The following is a 15772-nucleotide window of genomic DNA, read 5'->3' on the forward strand; positions in this document are numbered from 1 at the left end:
GCAATACAAATAAGAAATAGTAGAAAATAATAAAAGAAATAACATTGAAATAAAAACTGTATTTTAAATTGTGTTTTTATCCTACACTAACTCCCTGACTGATCATTCTTCAACCTAAATTTCTGTAAGTAGAACAAATGGCAGGAGACCCTATTCAGCCAACAGAGGCTGCGGCAAGCATGCACTACAGCTGGTCAGAACTGGCACCACTGGGCTTCAGGGCTCTTGCATATGTGTTAGCCAAGCAGCCAGGAAACAGATTTTTGGTAGGACATACAAATCCATTGTTCAAATATGTAGGAAGGTGGAGAGAATGCTGCCCATGGCCTCTAGCACTACGCATGATACTATTGTGGTTCCATTATAGGCTTAATCCTAGAAGCCAGACTGACTTATGTGCTTTCTCTTGTACAAGCCCAGGAACTCAAAGACATCATCCTTCTCAACAACAGGCTTTGCCCTGAGCATTAAACTTTAACCAATGGTTAACATTGTTCAGGCTAGAAATAGATGGGCAGCACAGGGGTACCACCTGTTATTAAATATTACCTTCTTGATAGCACCATGACAGTTACTAATCTTGGCTCTTACACAGTAGAAGAATAGGAAGAGGAGGAAAGAATAATCTTCTAATACTGCTAGTGTTTGTATTCAGTGTATAATTGGTTTTCTTGACCAGCAGGCAGCACTGATGCTATGCTATTCTGTGGGAGGTATTATTCTGATGAATGGTACTCCAGTGACTTTGGAAGGCAGTATTTTCTCTGCTAAGAAGATGATCATTTACTCTGTCAGGTCTGCTAGTCTGCTTTTGGCAGTGGACAGGAACCTGATTTCCAAAGGAGAATAATGTACATTTGGTACAAAAATCCTTTGAGGGCTAGAGAATTTGTATTGGAGAGAATGACTGCAAGAAAACAGGTAAATAAAGGTTGAGCTTTATTGTGTGATAACAGAGGGGAGAAGGAAATAAGGGAGCATATACTGCTGCTTGCAAGGTGAAATCAAGAGAAGGGGAACTTATACGTATAGGTATAAAAATATGCATATTTATATGTCATATAAAAGGAACATAAGGATACAGTTTTATTTACAGTGAAATTTCTGAAAGAGAAATTAGCTCTAATTTCAGGATAACAGCTACTAGTGACTCTTACATACCCAGAAAGTGTTTGTGAAAGCCTCCTCACTCAGTATGCTAGAAAAAATGTAGTACACACACCCCACCCTGAACTCCAGCCCAGGTTTTCCTGCTCCTATGCTTTTCTGTCATAAACCCAGTTACTTCTGATGTCTGAAAGCATTCCTCAGGTACTAGTCACTTCTTGATTGACCACATCTAGGTATCACTGCTCCAGCAGCCAGGCAGCTCAGTTTTGGTGTCCTGTGTCCCCCTTTTATCTTCAGAGATGAAGCTTCCTCTTGTCTCTCCCAGAGGTTTTTGGGGTTCATCTCTCCATATTCCAAAACACTCCATTTAAGAAAGACTTCAGGAAAATATGATAGCTGGTTTGTAAGTTCTTTAAAAGCTTCAGCTCAGGCTGTGGCAGGATTATAAAATTGTGATTTTTTTTTTTTTTAAATCAGCTTCCATATTCTACTCCCTCAGTTTCCTCAGCAATGAACTTCAAAAGAGAATTACTTGCTGCACTAATATTTGTGTCCATCGATATGCACTGAATCAAAACAGAATGTCAAAACTCTTGCAAAAGCATTCGCCTACTTCTCTCTGAAATAGCATAAGATACAGCAAAACAATCTTTCTATAACAAAAACTGCAGAAGGATTCCAAGTTTGATTAAGCCAAACAAATTTCTTATAGTGCTAAAATAATTCAGTCCCTGGATTCACTAAATAAAGGACTTGTAGTAGAACAGGAGGATTTCATCTTGGAAATACTGAATTTCATGTGGATGAGGTCATCGTTTTTAGTTTTACTCTTCCAAGAAATCATTTGCCACTTTTGGAGAAGAGCTGTAAGACATATTGTCTAAAACTACAATTCACAAAGAAACTCAAAAGAAGGCAATCAACTTTGCCCAAGGTTAAGAGGAGATTCAGAAAAGAGCTGTAATTAGTTACATAGAATGTACCTAATATTTAGAAAAACTTTTAATCTGCATCTCATGTATTAAAAGCTCAAAAAATTGGAAACTGAAGTTGGCAAGGTTCAAACTGAAAGTAAAATGCACTCTCTGTAGTTAAATGCTCATTTTTGATTATTTAATTGAAATTTAATGATTGTTAACAAATTCTGAGAGATCTTCAGCATCACCTTTTGAGTCAGGATGATATGTTTTTCTGGAAAATGGTTTCTTCAGTCACAAACTGCTGACATAGGCAGAAAGAGCCATTTGGTGATATTCCTTTGACTGCAGTAGAAAGCGGGCAGATGAGGGAATTATGCTTGTCTTCTCTGTCCTTAAAATCTGACAATGAAAATCAAATGAAAGGTGACAGCAAACTAGGTTTTATAAGAATTGCAACTTTTTCTGCTACTCTTGTGTTTGAAACTCAGCTTTCATACTTCCAGTTAGTCACATAGCAAGTTTAGAAGAAAAAAATTGATCAAGGTATAACATGAATATTTTACTTTATAAAGCCTGTATTCTTTTCTTGCTGTCAAAGAAATTCTGTCTTGATAGTCTGTTTAGTAACCACAACTGCCCTATAATTTCTAATGTATTCAAATGAAAAAACTCACTCAAATATGACCAGAAAGCAGAGAATTTGAATAAAAACCTGTTGTCTTTAAGTTTTTTTTCATTCACTTGAAAAGTACATTTACAGAGCAGGGTAATTCACTGATTTTAGTGCCTACATTAACGTGGTCAATACGCTCAATGAATATTTTTTCATTTTAGAGACAAAAAATGTTTGTGTGCAATTTTTCTCATCTCTTTCCAGAAATATGCTGTAGTTCCAAGAAGGCTAAAAAAAGAGGTTATTGGTTTTATAGTTTCTTACAAGGAAGTTATATTTGTGAGAGAAAACTTTAAAAACTGACAACTAATTTGAAAAAAACCCACACCTATCAAACAATGATTTCGAAATACTAATTTAGGCCCACTGGTGATGTGCAGAGTCTTTAAGAAACTGTGGGGATCTGTTTAGTCTCATGCTTTTGACTTGTAAATTGTGTTAAATTTCAGGTAAGTCACATAAATCTCTTTCTACTATGATTATTCTGATTTGTTTTTGATAAAATATGGCATCTACAAGAATGTGTCTGAGAGGAAAGGCATAAGACCTACACCAAATTGTCACCTATTATGCATGTAAATCTAAGCTAGACTGGGGATGAGACAGTTTGTGCCTGGAAAAGAAAGAGGAGGATGCTGGAAAGGAGAAGGGCTATACAGGAATGTATTTATCTGGGTTCTAATAGCTGTCAACTTAAAAGTACTAAAAAATATTAGGTTTTATTATGTATTACGTAGGTCATCCTAGTCATTCAGCCACAGGCAACTGCTTTATTTCAGATATCCCTCAAATGTTATTTGCTTGCTGCATCCCTGATTTTTGCCTTCTGTGTTAATTTTGTAAATTAATTTTTTACTATATTTAGCTGGGACCTTCAGTAGGATCTTTCAAGCTCTCTGGTCTATTTCGTTTTCTACAATCTTATCTAAGGGAAATCTTAATCGACATAGCTATACCAATGACTTGACAAAGTGTTGGCTAAACCGTAGTCTGCAGGTTGCCATCGACTTAATGCTGATGGTACTTGACTGGGTAACCAAAACAGCTATTGGTGTACCTTGCAAAAGCAAAGTTACTGCAAATGCTTTGTATCTTGGCTAGATTTTGAGGACAACGAGTCCTTCCACTAATAACTCTATCTGGTATCTTAATTGGTAAGTAAATGAATAAAAGATGTGTTTATTGCTGTGTAATTGACTTGTTTGTTTTCCCTGCCATCATTGATTTATTCTAGGGAGGGGAAGGGGACAAGCCTTCGAATTAATTTATATCCCTCCTACAATTGAAAAGTCATCTGTTTTTAGGAAATGGACCTACTATCTGCATATTTCCTCAAAATGGAAGCCAAAAGTACAGAAAACCAGAATATTATAGCAAGGTCAAATGTGAATGAAAACACTTGTTGCATTTGTCCAAATTTTGGGCAATCATTAATTTCATTTCATTATCTAGCAAATCTGGTTGTTCTAGGGCTGTAATCACATGAAGGGCTAAACATAAACAATAGGAACAACAGCAACCTAAGTGGATTTTTTTTTTTTTTTCAGAACAATGATTTTATTACAGAGTACTGTCTCCACTTCTAATAAATAACACTTGTTTCTTGTTCCATGCCTATAACACATGACAGAGTATCACTGTCAAAGGCTATTGTAATACCCAGCTAGTCGCCCCCAGCAAGTCAACAGAGCAGAGTAGTTTGCAAATGAAGAACATTTGTCTGAATGACATATTTCTGAATGAGAATTGCTTTGTTTTGCAGAGAGTTTGGCCGCTGGAAAGTAAGTAATCTTGCTGTTGAAAGAAGAAATTTCCTTGGCTCCCCACTGCCACTCGCCCCTGAATTCTTTCGTAATATAAGGCTACTCGGACGCCGCCCAACCCTTCAACAGATCACAGAAAACCTTATCAAGAAATATGGGACACATTTCCTACTATCTGCTACTTTGGGAGGTAGGGTTAACGTTTGGAAATATTGTGCATGAGTTTGGCATGACTGAACTAAAACTGTTGGTCACAACTTATTTCTCTGTAAAACTGTGGTGCTTCCTTCTCAGATCAGCTGGGCTGAGCAACTCTCCCTGGGCTGGAGTTTAAAGCATGGGAACAGGTTTTGTCTACAAGCCTCATGGTTCCTTTTTCTACTGATGTTAAACTTTGCTTTGTTGATTCTATGTAAGCAATTTTAGGGACAAAAAGAGTAGAAAACCTATTGTTAAGACTGAGTTACTTTTCCTGAGTTCCTGGTGTGCATGCTTCTGGCCTTTTGGGGATTTTTCTCTGCACTAAGAAATCACTAAGGAAAGTGACATTTTTTTCTCTAAGAGGGCCTTATAACAATTTACATAATAAGAGATTAGACAAGTATCTGGGTACATTACGATAGTGCAGGGATGAAGCAAGAAAACCAGTAAAAATTATTTCCAACAAATCTTTTCAGCTAAGAGACTTTTAAACTACTTTGCTGGCAAGTCCCTATCTTATCACTCTACCACTTTTAGGACTAGTCTCCACTTAACCAGTGGGACTAAAAGTTTCAAAATGGAGTGATGATACTTTGCTATGTCTTTCTTATTAACTTAATAGAAAATGCATCTTTAAATTCACGAAGAATAATTTGGAAAGGGTAGCCTGATGTATAATTGGGATCCAGTCACCAAATGGATTGAAGAAATCCAGTGAAGAGGCCTAATGTTCAAGAGAGAGCGTACATTGTTCCTAATGAAAGATAATTAGTGCTTGTTATTACCCATCTAGGCATTACAAAATGAACAGACATTTTAGAAATGCAGTTTTATCCCTTGGTTGGTAATGATATTAAAGATAATTCTGGTGATTGAGTATCCTTCCAGCAGGACAATAATTAAAGTTTTGGCTGCAGCACATATCCTAATGCAAGGGTTATCTAATGGCAAAAATAATCTTTTAGGATTATTAGCTATTTGCTAATTATTAACTAATGTAACTTTCACTAACAGCCATATGATGAAATTAATTTTCAAGTTGAAATTGGAACTAACAACTCAGGAAAAATAGTCTAACACAAGCATAGCTGCTCTTTAAAAGTACAAAGCATCAGTATCACACTGATCTCAAAAGAGCTACAGACTTGACACCTTTTAGGAAGTATGAACCCAAGCAAAAGCTAAAACTTAAGGGTAGCTCTTTTGAAGAGATTTGAAAATTGTAGCTTAAACATTCCATATCCTCCCAAAAGCCTCGGGATTTGCTGCAGGGAAACTTTTCTCATCCCTCTTTCAACTACCTCACAAATGCCCTAAAATGCAACAGCTACCACATACTTACGAAAATTTTCCACTCATAGGGAGACAGTGTTGAATTCTGGGCTCTGTCAGTGCTTAATGAATTCAAAGGGAGTTTTTATATTAACTTTGATGGGTTTTGATTTAGGTCCCTAGCCTCAATTTTTAGGCATGATTTTAGTCACACCTGCTGCTTTCCATTATCATTGGATGGGTGCTAAATACTTCAGATGTCAGTTCAATTAAAATAATTACACGGAATTACTAATTTCTAAGAAAGATTTCATGAGCTAATAACACTATACTTTCCTCTATGTGTTAGTCCTTGGTTTTGGTCTAGATTGAATGGGGATTCCCAGAGATTTTTTTTCACACTTTATCAACATGTAATTAGATTTGTTTCTTTCAGTAATGTATTTGTACTTTCCCTTAAATTACAAACTGTTTTATTCTGAAAGATTTGTCACCTATGTAGCTCCTCAAAAGCAGAAGACCAAACTGAGTGTGCATAGTACTTTTATGTAATGAATACCCAATCATCTGTATTCATGGACATAAAGGAAAGCTTGGCAAAAGACGTGTGGTAAGACGTGTGTGCCTCTGTGGCCATTTGGCTTTCATGAATATCCCTTTTTAACCATAAAGGGAACTCTTACACATGCTTGCTTGTGATGTGTCCCCAAGTCTCTATTCGTAATCACAGAAATATAATTCTCAAAGGCATTCTGAAATGAGAACTTAGGGAAGTTCTATTTTCCTTGCTGCCACAAGATAATGTGGAAAATTACATTTCTCACTGCTTATATTTCTTACGGAAATTTTATCTTCTTGTGACATAGATAGAAGGACCCTATGTAAGCACTAGGTTTATGCAGTATGCCCAGGTGGCCAAGAAGGCCAACAGCAGCCTGCCTTGTTTCAGGAATAGTGTGGCTAGCAGGAGTAGGGGAATGATTGTGCCCCTGTACTCAGCACTGGTGAGGCCACACCTTAAACAGTTCAGTTTTGGGCTGCTCAGTACAAGAAGGACATTGAGTTGCTGGAGTGTGTCCAGAGAAGGGCAACGAAGCTGGGGAAGGGTCTAGAGAGCAAGTCTTATTATGACAGGTTGAGGGAACTGGGGTTGATTAGCCTGGAGAAGAGGAGGCTGAGTGGAGACCTTATCACTCTCTACAACTACCTGAAAGGGGGTTGCAGTGAAGTGGGTGTTGGTCTCTTCTCCCAAGTTACTAGCAATAGAACGAGAGGAAATGGTTTCAGGCTGCCTTAGGGGAGGTTTAGATTGGATATTAGAAAAAATTTCTTCATTGAAAGAGTGGTCAGGCACTGGACCAGGCTGCCCAGGGAGACTGTGGAGTCACGATCCCTGGAGATTTTTAAGAGACATGTAGATATGGCACTTCAGAACATCGTTTAGGAAGCATGGTAGTGTTGGGTTGATTGTTGAACTTGATGATCCCAGGGGTCTTTTCCAACTTTATTGATTCTATGACTCTATGTTTCTAACTCACATGCCTGTGAACACAAGTAACTTTTGCTTCTGCATTGATTGTCTGCAATGTCAAATCTACATAGAAAGGAGAGCCGTGGCTGATCATTTTTGTTAAATTCTGTGCACAAATGGAGATGCTGTGTGGGTCTGGGTCATCACTAGGAAGTGAGGAGGTTTCCTCTGCTCCTCTAGGACAACATATATCCTGTTTGCGTTAGCAAAACTGCAAATTTACACAGCCCAGCCAACACTGACAAGAACAGCTTTAGGGGAAAGGTAAGAGAGGACTCATACAAGGGAACTCCATCCTTTAAGGTGAGAGAGGACTCTACTGGACAAGTCCCTGAGCATCTCATTTAATTAGAGTTGCTTTGAGCAGGGGATTGGACTGGATGACTGCCAGAAGTCCCTTCTAGACTAAATTACTTTCTGACTCAATGAAATATATCTCTAAATTCTTTATCAGCTTTGAACTAACATTTCCAAAAAGCAAAGATTCATCTTTGAATGAGAGACAACATACAGTAATAGTTTTTCTCCTTTTGTTCTGCATTTATACTTTTCTCTTTTGCTTGCATACAGCATGATGCAATGAAGGTCCAGCTTGCTAAATATGCAAAAGTATTAGCTGCTGTACACTTTAACAGTTTACAAAAAATGGTGTACAGCAGTAAGCTCCAGAACTGGAAGTAATTGTGAAGCCTAGGGCACTACTGTGGAGTAAGTGTAGGAGGATGAAAATATCAGTAGGTCTCACTCTATAAGACATTCATTTTAATGCTTTTTTCACATATAGATGTAAAACCTGTTCAGCAAACCGATACACTTGATGATGGAGAAATTAATTACAGGTAACTAACATACTACAGTGAAAAGATAGGTCATTGTTGCAGGCATTTGGGTGAGGTGAGTCTGATTCAGGTGCTTTGCAAGATGAAAATAATGGACCTTGGAAATGAGTCCTCCTTGCGTCTGGAAACACAGTAACTGTTTTGTATATAAAAATTTGCAAGAGGTTGCCAAGGCTTCTTATGAAACTAGAACCTTTTCAGGTAATTGGTTAAACAGTAACCTTAAATGCTTGAGATGCTGATTTATTTTTGCTGTTATTTTCTCTCATAATTCCTTGGTGTTCATTACCAGTCCATCAATACATTCACCTCTCTGGGTCAGGAAATATCCCTTGATAATGTTGAAGCCTTTGAGAATCAAAAGAAAAAAAATAGTTTTGTCTTTACAACAGACAATCTTAACAGGCATCAGCAGATCAGCTTAACCCTTACTTCTTGTCATTCTCCCCTCCACTGATTACAGTTCTGCAACTGTGTTTAATTGTTACACCTTTACTGTTTTACACACTGAATTTTACGCACATCATATTTTCTGCCCCTGATTAATATTCCTCTTAAGCAGTATATTAATCCACATAAAGAGATGGGAGAAATTGTCAGGTGGTGTAAACCAATGAATCTCACTGAATTCTGAAGGATTTATGATCATTTACACTAACTGCTGGTATATTTGTTTTCTATAAAACTTCTTTCAAGGTAAGTTATAAACTATGGGCAAATAAGGGCGGTAGAGTCCAGTTCTAAATTACTAAAGTGAGAAAGTGACTTGAAAATCTAGCATCAGACTTGTAAATGTCCCGTGTCCCCGCGGTATGTAAATTTTCCAGCATTTAGTGTTATGGATGCTAAAGGGAAGAAAAAAAAAGAAAAAATATATTCTCTTTCTTTCCTCTCTCCATCTACTCAATGAAGGTAAATTTCAAATCCTAAACCAGATGGTATGTATGGAAGAACATGTACTGTTATTCACTTGAATCACAGAAATGATACCACATCTGGCCTAGCAGCAATTTATGTACTTTTTGAACTTGTGCACTTCTATCAGCATCTGCTTAAATTTATGAAAATGACCTGATAAAACACTAATGGTACATTCTGTGATCCATACATTAATAGATTTTCTGGTAGCACTAAACTATTTTTTATAACAAAGGCATAACAATTTTATTTTTTTACTATATTATTTAATTTTTACTATAATGTGTTACAGCTATTATAGCTGAGGTATTCTATTTAATTAGAAACTTCTGGGGAGTTCATAGGCCAAAGGCTTTAATGCCTTTGTAATATACATATACATGTATGAAGACAGAGCTCTAAATAGGTAAATCTGCATTTGAGTGTTATCCTTTTATTACCCTTTCCTCACTTTCTGACATGAAGTGATAGGAACTGCTTGGATCACTGCTTTTTCCTAATACCACACAGTCTAAAGATGAAAATATGAAACATCAAGGCATGTGATCCTTTCATCATTACAAAGATGTGGGTACAGGAAAACAACCTCCCAATAACTGAGGCAGAAAATAGCACTAAGTATTTAAATCATATGAATATGTATTATTATATATAACAAAGTATATTTACTCTTTCAGTAGATTATTATATTTAGTTACAGTCGTTACACCATTATTCCAATTCTACTATGTCAATGATAGTGATTTTGTTTTTATTTAAATAATGCCTGAAGATATTAAGACACACACAAAAATAGTTTTTAATTTCTGAATGACGTTTATAAACTATAGTTTAGGAGTATTATACCTAAATGATGGCAGCTGGGTTATGACTCTAGGTAAATTCCTATATAGCTATTTTATTTCATACTTTTATTTTTTGAAAAACAGCATGAAGAACATTTTTCTCAACTCAGGAGTTTAACTTATAAATACAAATTCTGGAAATTATGTTCCTATAAAGCCAGAAAGAATTAAATATATAAGCTAAGTTATAAGTTTGCAAATTCCAGGGCTCAGAGGGACATTAGAATACATTGTGCCAAGGTCAGTCTATAGTGTCACTGTCAGTCTCTTGACCCTGATGAATATCTGTCAATGACAGCAGCTACTTGGTAATAAAGCATCAGCATAGTGACTCTGCTAATTTCTTGAACTAATCATTGGAATATATGGTGTTGTTTTAGGAGCATTACCACATGTTTTTATGCTATTTCTTTTAAATCTGAGAAACTGAAGTTAACTGGCTCGTGAATTTGATGAAGTAGAGACAACACTGCTTTCAGGGCTTACAGAAAGCATATCTGTGTGGACCCGATGCTGAATAACCATGTTGTCTTAGTATTCACTGTCAATAATCATTTTCAGTTCTTAAAATTCATAACCTTGAATAGTTTTCTAAATTACATTTGTTTTTTTAGCTAATGCTTGGATGTATTCTTAGCCTATTTCATGGTGGCAAACTGTAACCAGTAAAAAACAAGATTCATTAATATTTCAAATGTAACAGTCTCTTTTGGCATGTGGTTAATATTCTCTAAACTAACTTAAAACTCAAATTATTTTCCACAAATTAAATATGAGTCAGTAATGTTTCTTTACAAACCCCTGAGTTCAGGGTGCAAAAGGGAGCCCTGTTACAACTCTGCAGTCACATGGATGCCTGAGTTCCAACATATAGGGGAGTTCTCTGTTTTTTATTCCACTTTTTCTAACAAATGATAAATCAGCCCTGACAGATGAAAGACTTTCAGAATCTGTAGGATGTCTTTTGGATAGCAAATATATTTGAAACCTACCTGATTGTACCTGACATTAACATAGTGCTTGAGAATACCAGTGACGAACTGGGTCCTTCTTGTTTGAGATGCCATAATACAGGAATTTTAGAGAAGAAAGTTCTTCCTTCATATTTACACCAAAGGCCCCATCACTCCAGCTGTGTGCCTTCGCTCAACCTTGGGAGATGTAATCTGATGTGATCTGAGTCAAAGTAAACATTCAAAATAATTTCAACCCAGTTACAGAGCATGAAAACCAAAACATATCTGTCAGGGAGTGGGGACAAAGACTGCAGGGCTGGGTATACTAAGGGATCCTGCCTGCCAAAACATACCCACCAGCATCAACCATGGCAAGCATGGGATCAAGTAGGACTAGGGTAATGGGATGATGTGAAAACTGTGAGGGTGTTGAAAGGTTATTTTCCTGACATTTTCTAAACAAAACAAAACAATGCAACACACAGCACTGTCCTTTTCAAACTGTTTTTTTGAAATGGGAGTTTTTATTACAGTTCTGCTCTCTACCCCCTGGAGAACAAACGTTTTTGATGCGAGAAAAATAAACAAACTCTGCTTTAATATTAAAACTTCACACAGAATTCTCCTGAAATAGAAGCAGTCCCACCATCTCTACTAATAAATAATACAGATCAATCAAAAGAGTTTACACCAGAGCAAGGTAGGGTGGTATACTGTCTAATGAAACACAAAGTACCTCAAAAAAATTTTTTTCTCTACTTTCCAGAGATTTCCTGCAACATTAAGGGCTTGTTGTCTTTTACCTTACAATTCATTATAACATATTTTCAGTGGAAAGCTCTTTGAGCTTGCAAAAATCAGTTTAGCTAAATGTACTAGCTAAGACCTCTTGAAAAGGGGAAAAAATGGAGAGAAAACTCCTAGTGAAATTTTGCACCTTATTTGTGCAGCCTGAACTGGTAATGATGCAGTGTTTACCTCTGTGAGTTCTAATGCTCTGATGCTGTCTGCTGTGATACAACTGTGTCTTTATAGCTCCACAAACTGTTGCACAAAGCCCATGGCCCCTGGCTCAAATCTCAAACCACTCCATTGCTTTTCATTTGAGAAACATCTTTCATACTAGCTAGAGTCACAAGGCAGGTTTTGAAAAGGCAGGTTTTATTGCATAGGCATAGTGGAGTGCCAAAAATGCTGGAACCTAGGCCAGGTTTTGATGGCAAATTTATTTCAAAGTACAAGTCATTAGACTCACTGTGCTTTCCCAGTTCTCTGCTCATGGCAGTTCATGTGGATGCAGCATGGTGTGAATAATGGCTCACCTGGCCACAGGACCAGCACCACCTCACATCAGAGTAGCGTAGCAAAATGTGGTGCACAAGTCTGCACTAATGCAGTGTGCTCATGCCTGCTCTGCCAAGTAATCCTAGTCTGCTTTGCAGGAGGTTTTGGCAGCAGTTAAATAAAATGTGAACCTATGTCTACCTATTACAGCAGAAAGATTAGGTAACTGGATGGGGAAATCCTGTTACTTATGGAGGTCGCTTTAATTCCTGGTTCTTTGGATCAGGCAACTAATCCCTGATCTGATGGCTGCATGCTCAAAAAAATGACCTATTATGAGACTGTAGGAGGAGAAGTATAAATATAGTGGTGAAAACTGAAGTAGGCTCCAGCTGGAATAGCCAGCTGTCCTGGGCAGCAGCTGTTCCTTCCAGGACAAAATAAGCGTACTGGACAAGATCTAATTAGGTAAGAGGCTCCTGGAAAATGGCAGTTTTGCCTATGTAAGGTCTGAAGGGCATTACTGTCCTATGAATTTGTGAGAGATTTGAAAACACTGTAAGGTACATTGATTATCATTAATGCGCTCCCCTTTCTCCAAACACAAATGAATTCTGCAAGCCAAGGTAGTTGTGTGTCAGATTTGTCAACAGATGTGGTCTCCTGCACCGAGGCGTGCGTTCTTCATTTAGCATTGCTCACCACCAAGATTATCAGCCTTTAAAGATGAGGTCATATTTTCATCCTACATATTATCCCTGTACAGCTATATTTTTTTGGCATGTAAATCCATCCAAAGCTGGCATCCCATCCTCTGAATGGGCAAAATGCCACTGTAGCAGATGGGTGACCAATGAAACTAGCATAATGGCAAGTCAGACTGTGTCAGGATAGCTTCTTTTCCGTGAACAATGAAGTGACATCCAGTGGAGTTGTTCAGCACCTAAAATACAGGTATAATGATATTATTCATTGGTTCTTGAGATTAATGGTGAAGAATGCAAGTTATCAAACATAGGTTCATAAAGTGAGAAGAATGTTTCTGTAGTTACTTTGGACATAAATTGTACAGAAGAAAACACTGCATCAATAAATTACTCTTCCAGTTAATTTTCTGAAGTAAAGAGTTTTGCCTAAACACATTACTAAATGAATGAATTACTGCTTACCTGAAATGCAGGAAAAACATACCCATGAAGTAAACAATAAACATAGAAAAATCCTTACAGATTTAACAGTATCAGTAGGTCTGATCTAGAATGGTTCTTAAGAACTCAGTCAAACAAATAAGATCTTGTTTTGGTTTTGTTTCCAATAATCCTACAGGAATTAAAATTTCTAAATTCAAGAGTATTTCTCCATGTCTCTTTAAAGAGAAAGGATGTGACAAAACCACAGGGTAAGATGTTGGAGTTTCTCTTTGCTTTTAGAAAAGCACCTCTACTTTGAAAGTTAGGAAAGTGTTATTTATGTTTCCTTTTTTTTTTAAAGAAACTGATTAACAATCTTCTTATATATTTTTACACCAGTCAGTTATATAAATGTATTTTAAGACATCTGTTATATCAGGTTTCAGGCATCTTAGCATTGCTAAATTGATTAGAAAGTACAGGATTTCTTATAACAGGATTGCTTATGCCAAGTTGTAAAAAGGTATCTTTTTTCTGAAATCAGATATGATACATGTTTTAAAAGAAGGAATGAAACAAACAAACAAACAAATTCTCAGTTGTTACACTGGTTTAATTTAACGCTAACATTAAGTACTAAAAAATTAAGGTATTAAGCAACCTTAGAAATAAACACATTTTATACATCATTTAAATTGAATATCTTCAGAATATCTCTATATTGTTAGTAAGTAGGAGTTAGTGGACATTCCCCGTGTCATTGCATTTTAGGCATAAATGTGTACTGTTGCATAATTGTTACTGATATGAGGTACCAAAAAAAACCCCAAACCCTAGAATAGTATCTGTTGTCCATATGGTTACACACCGAAGTATTTGCATCTGCTACCAGGGAGGGATATCTAAGCATTAGAAAACAGCTAGAGTAAACTTTGGCTTGCCACCTTATTTCTGGTAAAATGAGACTTGCAGAAGACATCACTGATGAATGCTGTGGTTTCTGCTTCCTTGCTCAGGAGAGGAGTCACTCACAATTTTTGTGGACAAACGGAAGCTGAGCAAGAGGTCAGAAGGAAGTGATCCCAGCACAAACAGCTCTGCGGTGACTCTGGAGACACTGCACCAGCTCGCAGCCTCCTACTTCATTGACAGGGACAGCACACTGCGCAGACTCCACCACATCCAGATTGCCTCCACTGCCATAAAGGTAGGGGGATTTCTCTAGGACTTGCCTGGAGGTGTGTTTCCAGATTCACTATCTGCTTCTCAGGAGAACTGTGTCTGGACTAGTAAAAAAAGATTTGTTAGCAAAACAGTAATTTTTGTTCTAAATTCTTTTACCTAAATCAAAGCATTCAGCTGACAATGAAGATTCTAGTTTAGAAGAGGGTTTAACACACTAAAGGTATTACTCTTTATATGTGATACATAATTTGAATGATACAGATGGCGCTTATAGAAGTGTTTGGTCATTGAGATAGTCTCCTTTACTTGTGTGCTGAGCAGCTGCATTTATAGGCAGACTTATATCTATGTACGGGTGCATACAGTTCCCTCATACTTCTTTTCTTCTTTCTTTTTCTTCTTTTTTTTTTTTTTCCCCAAAATAGTAATTGTAAACCAGTAACTGAAACATTAATTTTTTTTTTTTTTTTTTTAACTGACCTTTGGAACAATTTGGAGCTCTTGGTTCTGCAGTTTTGTGGAGGCACATTGTATTTTCTGATAGGAACTTATTCTAGTATGGTCTGTCAGTCAAAGCATCCTGCCTACTGACTGCTACAGGTCACTCATAGCACTTGGCTATGGAGGATGCTTGGCTAAGATCAGTGTTCTAGCAGATACTATATAAAGCAACAACTGTTCTTTTGAGCAGCTCTCTAGCCTAATGTCGTGCATTTGAAACAACCCCGCTCAGTCCATTTCCACCATTGAAGAACAAATCAAATTTTAACTTGCAGTTGAATATGCATTAATTATGAAGATTTTAATGCAAGGTGTGATTTAGAATCCATTCTGCTCATTGGATCTTTCCAGTGATAACTAAGGTCTTCATTAAAGACCATCTGAAGCCAAAAGCAGTTTCCAATTACCTTAGCTCTTAGTCAAATAAATATATATTTAACTCTTTGGGAGTGTCAGGGCCTTTACAGTGAGAAGGATATAACTGCAATTTGCAGCTTTACAGTATGTGTTCATTTGGGCTGCTGGTATATGGAGGATAATCCTCCTGTCCCATCCAGTATTGGCCAGTGGCATGGCAGCTAACCCCAGCTCAGAGCTGGTCATCCGCAGGTGCAGGATGGTGTTTGGCTGTCAGGCAGCACAGC

At 37.1% G+C, this 15772-nt stretch overlaps 1 protein-coding gene across 1 annotated transcript in view; it reads left to right on the plus strand.

The window, feature by feature from the left end:
* BRINP3 (BMP/retinoic acid inducible neural specific 3) overlaps positions 1 to 15772 on the plus strand; it is a 226205-nt gene that overhangs the window by 119662 nt on the left and 90771 nt on the right. The window contains exons 3-4 of the mRNA XM_064454356.1: positions 4466 to 4656; positions 14459 to 14649. Coding sequence (XP_064310426.1) covers positions 4466 to 4656; positions 14459 to 14649 — 382 coding nt within the window. The remainder of the gene's footprint in view (positions 1 to 4465; positions 4657 to 14458; positions 14650 to 15772) is intronic.

Source organism: Phalacrocorax carbo, chromosome 6 (genome assembly GCF_963921805.1).
Source record: "Phalacrocorax carbo chromosome 6, bPhaCar2.1, whole genome shotgun sequence".
Lineage (NCBI taxonomy): Eukaryota > Metazoa > Chordata > Aves > Suliformes > Phalacrocoracidae > Phalacrocorax > Phalacrocorax carbo.